Here is an 8,358-nt window from a genome sequence, read left to right on the forward strand (position 1 = left end):
AATTTGTGATTTTATTGCTTGATAGGTAGAAAGGAAAGTCAGTGTTTTTTATTTCTGCAAAGGTTTCTATTTTAAGAATGCAAAAGTGGCCTTATAGATGCCAGCAACTGCTGGTGACAATTATATTTTTATTTTCTGGCGTTTTCTACATTTTTCTGGACTAGAAAATGTATAGTATAGCCATTAAGAGTGTTAATTAGAGGATTAGCTCTGGCTAATCTGGAGTCTGGATTCAAATCCTGACCCCAACACTTAGTAGATACATGATCCTTGGCAAATTACTAAAGCTCCTAGAACTTCATCATAAAATATGCATGCTTTATAGAATTGGTGTGAGGAGTAAACAGAACAATGTATGTAAAGCATTTTAGCAATTAAAGCATAGTAAATGCACAACAAATACTAGCTACTCCTATTTTAACCTCTCAAGTTGTGCCTGAGTTAACTTCCTCTGGAGTCCTCCTCTTATGATATTGAATGCATGGGCTTGTTGCTTGTTGTTCTTCCAACCCTCAGAGGATGATGGGGAGAAGAAGAGGGAGAGAGAAAACGGATGGCATGTAGGGCTTGTGAGAGTCCTAATGATTTCCCCCTACTTTCAGGACTGGTTAAAAGCTCCCAAACTGCAGTCAGTGGGAGTAAAGCACAGGTAGAGACTGTGCCTGTAGGTGGCAGTACCCAGGGGACAAAGGACCTCTCTACCTGGAAGCCAAAGGAGATGAGGTGATAGAAGCAGAGACCACAGACTCTTCTCTGGTGCCACCAGGTAGAACCCTTTCCCCATATACCAGACCCTAGCATGGCGTGGAGAGAATGTCTCAGAGACTCTTGTTTTCAAATCTAAAGAACATTTTCTGAAGATATTCTTTGTATTATCCTGTTGCATTGAATACCTCCCCCAACCAGGGACTCAGGAGAAAAACTGTATTACAGGTAAAATAGAGAACCTGATTTTTTCTCAACACATTTGAGCTTGTAGAGAGAGCAAATTTTGTTAACCCCACTACAATTAAATTGTCCTTGTTATTTGGTGGAGCTGGGCGATAAAGCAACATTTCCAAGTTAACCCTGAAATACCAGGAGTGCCAAAAAAAGTATACACATTTTAAGTGATGTTATCTATGCATTATTTTTTGAAGTTGAACTAAATTATGGTAGCAATGTGTAGTATGGCGTTCTCTCAACCGTGCTTTTACCATTTTCCTTGCTGTCCTCCTATCATATAGTGACACTAGCATTTGATTAATGTCATCTTTTAAGCAAACGTCACACTACATATTACACATTACTACTGTAATTCAATTAAACTTCAAAAAGTAATACATTACTTAAATCGTGTATACATTTTTTGGCATCCTTGTATATGTTTTCAAAAATTCATAAGCGGAGTGTCTTGGCCGTGTTCTATCTAGCCTCACTGTCCATTTATTGCGGTATAGGATATTCATAGCCAGAGAGGAAAGATTTCTAAAATTTTCTTGGTTCTTAAGGCTTGTACCCTTATTGTCCAGCTAGCAGATATCTTTGAGAAAGGGATAAGTCCTGGCTAGTTGCTGGATGTTGTATTCCAGGAATAAATACATTCCTCACTCCATTTTGGGTCAGGCTTGCCCTGATTCCTGTTCATTCTTTCCCATCACAGATGTTTATTTAACACTGTGTGCCAAGGACTACCTGGCATAGTTCCTTTTCTCAAAAACATTACATTTAGTGGGTAATAAAGACACAGACACAAGTGTTTCATCTCTGCGTCATTGAAACAGATGCTTCAGATATGATGAAAGGATTATATTACCACAAGAGGGTCCTGCACAGGTGATTTTTTTTCTTCAGCCCACTTTCTGGCAGCCATGAAAACACACTGCTCAGATCTCTGCTGTGGAACACAACTGGCTGATGTCTCCAGCTGCAGAGCTCTGCCACTACAAGGCCACACTTCCTGCAGGTTTCTCGCAGCCAGTGACGCGCACTGTGCTCACTAAGGCAGGTCTATTCTGCTGAGACATGGTGCTCCTCCCACAGGCAATGTTCCCTGAGGACTTTCCGTCAGCTTGGCTGAAACTCTTGGAACTGTGCTGTAGTGTAGGACTCTCCCTAACCAATTTTTCTTTCGTCTCCCTCCCTTTTTATAGCTGTCAGGCCCACATTGTTGTCTGAATACTCTGCTCACCTGTCCTGGCTCCCTTTCACTTAAAATCTTTTGAAATCCGGGTTTTTTTCAGCCTCTGCTTATTGGGAGATCTGAGTTAACACACTCTCTTATATAAATACTAAAAGACACACACATACAGAGAGAGAGAGAGAAAGAGACAGAGACATCGAGACCTAAGTGTACCAGAATTCTGGAAATCATCCAAGAGTCTGCCTTTTCCTAAAGCCTCAATAACCCTTTGGTCATCAGATCCCTCTGGTTGTTCTTTAAAAAATTTTATCTTGCCAGGCTCGGTGGCTCAGTCTGTAATCCCGCGCCTTGGGAAGCTGAGGTGAGTGTATTGCCTGAGCCCGTGGATTCGAGACCCGCCTGGGCAACTTGGCGAGACCTCATCTCTACAATAAATGAAAAAATTAGCCAGGTGTGGTAGCACGCGCCTGTAGTTCCAGCTACTTGGAAGGCTGAGGCGGAAGGATCGCCGGAGCCCAGCAGGTTGAGGTTGCGGTGGCCAGGAGCGGCCACTGCACTCCAGTCTGGGCGACAGAATGAGACTCCAACTAAAAAAAAAAAAAGAAAAAGAAATTTATCTCAACTATCCCATGGTCCCTATTTCTACTCTTTTCAGCCCATCAGAGTGACTGCAACAGGCTTTTAACTAGTTTCCTGTTTCCAACTTTGTCCCTTTCCAGCAAAGCATTTCCACATTACTTGGATTGTGTTCTTCATATAGTGAAAATACAAAAATAATTTTCTCCTCATAAAGTCCTGCAATGACTTTCCATTGCTTTGAGTAAAGTCCAAACTCCGCTTGCAGCATAAAACTAGTCATCAGGTCTGTTTTTCTTTCTAGTTCCATTTTCTCATTCCTTACTTCTCCAAATGAACCTTGAACTACCTCTACTTCCCAAATATACCATACTCTTTTTGCTGCTATACTTTTCCATAAGCTGCTCTTTTTGCCTAGAATCCATTCCCTTTCTTACTCATCAGCTGTGCTAACTTCTCTTATTCTTCCAGACCTGCCTCTTCCAGGAAACTTTTCCTGACTCTTGCAGGCGAAGTTAAGCACCTTCTTAACTACGTGTTTTCCTCATGTTGTACATGACTCTGATCATTAAATTACTGTGACAATTATGTCCAAAATCTGTACCTACTATGGTTTAGATACTCCATGATTTATCTTTCCAGTTTCCTCTCTTAGCACTTCCTCTCCATGCACCCCTCCCCTCTTGTTTCCTGAACCTACCACAGACTCTGTCATCTCTGAGTTTGCATGGAGAGTTCTCTTCTGTTTCCAGTATGCTTCTTCCTCTCACCCTGGCTTTTTTCTTGGATAATCCCTTTGTAGCCTTTAAGACTTAATTCTTATGTCTCCTCAAGGAAGCCTTTCCTGAGCTGCCAAGGTTGGATGAAGTGTGCCTCCTGAACCCTCCCTTTGCATTCTTTGTTTTTTCTTATTATAACATCGGAAACTCTAACCTCTAGCTATCTGTTTGTATCTTTTACTATTCTGTATGTTCTTCAAAGGCAGGGTGTACTGTGGGTGATTCCTCCCTATTCCCTGGTACCTCACGAAGGGGCTGCCTGATAATAACAATTTATTAAATGAAAGATCCAATGAGGGGCAGTCTAAGGTAGTAGAAAGAGCTACATCTCAGAAAGACCTTTCAGTTTAGCCACTGATTTGCTGCCATGGGTTCACGATGTTAAGAGGTGGAATCTTTAAGAGGGGGTTAGGTCCTGAGGGCTTTGCTCACATGAATGGATGAATGCAGAAGTGGGTTTGCATTGTAAGCATCTGGCCCCATTTTCCTGTCTGTTCTCATACACACATTCTTGCCCTTCTGCCATGTCATGAAGCAGTAAATAGGCTCTTACCAGATGCTGAGTTGGCTCCAATGCCATGTTCCTGGACTCCCCAGCCTCTGGTACTGTGAACCAAATAAACCTCTTTTCTTTATGAATCACTCAACCTATGGTATTCTGCTATAGCAGCAGAAAATGGACTAGGACATTTGGTATGGTAGTAAGCATTCACTTACTTTCTCTGATCTTAATTTTCCTTATTTGTAAATAGGATCGATCATATCCTCCTTCTGGGACTGTTTTAAGGATAATTGACATATAAAATGACAGGTGCACTGCTGGGACCACAGAAAGTGCTTTTAAAAAAATACCCAAGAAAGTAAAGTTTTCTTTTTTTTCCTAAGTTCCATATAATACTCTTTTGAAAAAATGTCAAACTGTGATTCCTGTTTATTCATGACTGACCTCATCCATCAGAGTCATCATCAAATAGCCAAAGTGCTATCCTTTTGCTTTGACTATTTTTCCTAAAGTTTCTCCTACAGACCTGTCTAGTAGCAGATTTTGGACCTATGACTGTAGTGCCCACTAGTGGGTCTTCTTGGGCTCTTGTAAACACTCGAACTTACAAGACTATCTTAGGCCACAGTGGTATCATTTTACTTAGGTGGGATATAGTTTAGGGACCCAGATTACCACCAAGGCAATACTAGTCCTTCCTCTTTTGTAGAGTCTAGCAGGCCATATAATTCAGGTATATTGAGATGAGATCTATGTTAGGGTAAGGATGGGAGCTTCCCTAAGTTAAAAGCTTCATGAAATTGTCCCAAAGGGGACAATTTCTCTTGTAATATTTTTATAGACATAGTTTCTAAGGTTGTGTCACAGACACACTCATGAGAAGAGTCACCACACTCAGGGAATCACCATGTAGTTTTATAGTTCACTTATAGTTCCCTCCAGTCGAGATACAATTTGCCAATCCAGAGTCTTATTTTATTTTTTTTAAATCTAAAAACACAGCTGATGCTTTTACCCTTATCAGGTTGATAAGAAGAACAGAGCTAGAAAGTTTAACTGAAGGTCAAATTCTCATGCAGAGGGAGAAAGTGTTCTGTTAACACTTTTCCTGTACTGACCCTTTCAGAAATAACTTCTGACTGAGCCAGCTTACTCACTGATCATGCTAGCAAGCCTGATCACATCTTAATTAGCACTTCCTGCTATTGAGAACCTAGCAATCTGGCATATCACACTCTGGATGGGATCTGTTACTAATTCTGGGCTTCCCACTCTTTTTGGGAACTTTTTTTTCATATCTTACTCTATATTATTTAGCCTATTTAAATATAATGTCTGTAGTATTTCAACTTCATTACTTTAATGCAGTCATGGATTTTATGAATAATTAATTGGAAATCTGTACCATAATTTTCCTTTTAGTCATGGCCTTGCTGGTTTACTCTGTTTGCCTGTCTAACTGATCTGGACATGCCTCTGTCAGTGCCCATTAGTTTTGTATAAAAAACTTAGATAAGCACCTGGGCTTCAGCTCAAGAAATTGCTTCAACTGTGCCTTCCTGTCATCTCTCTCTCTCTATCTTTTTTTTTTTTTTTTAGTGAAAAGGCAGGATTTATTGAGAGGACAGAAAAGCTCCCACAGTGAGAAGGGACCCAAAGAGGTTGTCCCTTGTAATCTGTCTTAAAGAGCTTCGTGAATTTATTTCCATCTTCTGGACCTGGTTATCATCATATCTAAGCTCTTTCTTCTTGTCTATTCCCATGTGGATTTGGTAGTAGGACTTTGTGCTATACCTTGCTCCTGATATATGCGACTGCATCCAAGATTGCACCTTGGTTTCACTTAACTGCTGGAGTTATAAGAGTGCCGTACTCTTGCTCTCACATATGGTCCTCCATCATATAATTTGCCAGGAATACAATGCCCTTTACTATCTGAGCAAGTATGGAGAAATCATGCAATGAGATGCCTAGCTATTTGGCTCACAAAACTAGAACTAAACCATTGCTGGTTACTTTGTACCAAGGTACTTTTGTTGTTGTTGTTTTTGAGTTGGAATCTCACTCTGACATCCAGGCTACAGTGCAGTGACATAGTCACAGCTACCACATCCTTGAACACTGGGCTCAAGTGGTCCTTCTACCTCAGACTCCAGAGTAGCTGGGACTATAGGCATATGCCACCATGCCTGGCTAATTTTTTGATTTATTGTAGAGACAAGGTCTCACCACATTGCCAAGGCTGATCTCGAACTCCTGGGCTCAGGCAATCCTCTTGCCTTAGCCTCCCAAAGTGCTGGGATTACAGGCATGAGCTATGACACTTGCCCTCATACCAGGGTACTTTGACAGGCAGTTAAGTGCCTAAGAAATAGCCACATGTGATCTAAACATAAACCCAGATGTATGAAGGAAGCACATGAAAGGGCTGGCTTATTTTTCCCCCTAAGCAAAAACAGAACACAACAAATGATTATGGTATAAGTCTATGTATGTAGACAGAGAATGCAAAACAAAGAAATCATGAAAGAATGGGATTAATTGAGAAAGGTTTTCTCGGGGTGGCATCAGGTCCTTGAACTTGATCTGTTGGATAACTGTAGATCACTGTAGGTGTCAAAGGTTAAAGGAGTGGCATTGATGTGGTCAGAATGATAGTTGGAGAAAATGGCCACAGCAGCAACACATTAGAGGAGAGAGAAAAATTGTATTCTGATAGTCCACGGGCATGTGGATGGCAGTAGGTGGCCAGGAAGGAGGCATGGGGATTGCCACCATATTCTGGCACTAGGAGTAAAAACATGTTCAGTGTGAAATAGAGGTAGAAACAGTGGTGAGCTGGAGCTCTCTAATTTGAATTTGAAGTCCTTAGAGCCTGCTGTGATTCTTGCTTTTTCACCTTCCTGCTGTTGGAGGAGTGGACTCTCAGTTTCACTTGGGATTTTTTAATTAGGCATTTCTAAGAAAAACAGGATATGAATGAAGAAATCGCAATGCAATCCTTGGAAGATTTGCATCTCAGTAAAAGCAGCTGACTCTTAGACCATGAATGGCTCATTTGTCATGCTGGGGAGAAATTAAAAAGGAGTTGTCCTTTCTGGCTGGATGCTGCTGCCTGCTTATACATTTCAATATTTCTCCTGCCTCCACCATCAGCACCACAACTACTGAATCTTCAATGAGTAAAGATGCTTCTGGTGTTCTATTTCTTTGCTGTTATTGTCTCAGTTATTTTTAATTTTGTAGGAATTACTGTAAACCTGTTTATTACAGTGGTCAATTATAAAACTTGGGTCAAAAGCCACAGAATCTCCTTTTCTGATAGAATCCTGTTCAGCTTGGGCGTCACCAGATGTCTTATGCTGGGGTTGTTTCTACTGAATGTTATCTATTTCAACTCTTCACATCTTAAAAGGTCAGTCTACATGTCCACATTTTTAATGTTGAGTTGGATGTTTTTGGACTCCAGTAGTCTTTGGTTTGTGACCTTGCTCAACAGCTTTTATTGTGTGAAGATTACTAACTTCCAACACTCAGTGTTTCTGCTGCTGAAACGGAACCTCTCCTCAAAGACCTCCAGGTTGCTGCTGGTCTGTGTGATGATTTCTGCCTTCACCACTCTCCTATATGTTGTGCTCAACCAGATGTCACCTCTTCCTGAACTTGTGACTGGGAGAAATGGCACATTATCTGACATCAGCAAGAATGTCTTATCTTTGGCAGCCTCTTTGTTCTTGAGCTCATTTTTCCAATTTGTCATTAATGTGACTTCTGCCTCCTTGTTAATATATTCCTTGAGGGGACATATACGGAAAATGCAGAGAAGCGCCACTGGTTTTTGGAATCCCCAGACAGAAGCTCATGTAGGTGCTATGAAGTTGATGATCTACTTCCTCATCCTCTACATTCCTTATTCTGTTGCCGCCCTGCTCCTTTATGTCCCTTTTCATGTAGGGTTGGACCTTGAGACCAGAGCCATTTGTATGATTTTTGCCACCCTTTACTCTCCAGGACATTCAGTTCTCATTATTATCACACATCCTAAACTGAAAACAAAAGCAAAAAGGATTCTTTGCCTCAAAAACTAATGGAATTTCAGTAGTAAAGACTGTCTAGATTCACCTCATAGTTTAAGAGCAAGATTTTCTCTGTTAGCAGTCTTTCCAGTGGTTCAAGGGATTCATTATGTGATTGTAGATCTGCTATTCTAGGCCTTTGAGAGTCTGTGTTTCAGTTTATTCTGTATTTTTTTTGCTCGTATTTTCATTTATTCTCTAAGGTACTTGTTGAGTTATTACTTATTTATTTTGCCAGGCCATTGCATCCCTGGAAAATGGAAATTTCTATGTTGTTCCAAATGAAATATAATGGGAAGTTCT

At 40.8% G+C, this 8,358-nt stretch overlaps 1 protein-coding gene across 1 annotated transcript; it reads left to right on the top strand.

The window, feature by feature from the left end:
• Positions 1-7,167: 7,167 nt before the first annotated feature.
• TAS2R4 (taste 2 receptor member 4) lies at positions 7,168-8,067 on the top strand. The gene has a single exon (XM_008061642.1). It carries the CDS (start codon positions 7,168-7,170, stop codon positions 8,065-8,067), a length of 900 nt encoding a protein of 299 aa, XP_008059833.1.
• Positions 8,068-8,358: the final 291 nt, after the last annotated feature.

Source organism: Carlito syrichta, unplaced genomic scaffold (assembly GCF_000164805.1).
Source record: "Carlito syrichta isolate Samal-C Ts95f unplaced genomic scaffold, Tarsius_syrichta-2.0.1 Scaffold305383, whole genome shotgun sequence".
Lineage (NCBI taxonomy): Eukaryota > Metazoa > Chordata > Mammalia > Primates > Tarsiidae > Carlito > Carlito syrichta.

Bases quoted from the DNA above. Each gene is read 5' to 3' on its own strand.
- TAS2R4 (XM_008061642.1), top strand. From the start codon at position 7,168: ATGCTTCTGGTGTTCTATTTCTTTGCTGTTATTGTCTCAGTTATTTTT.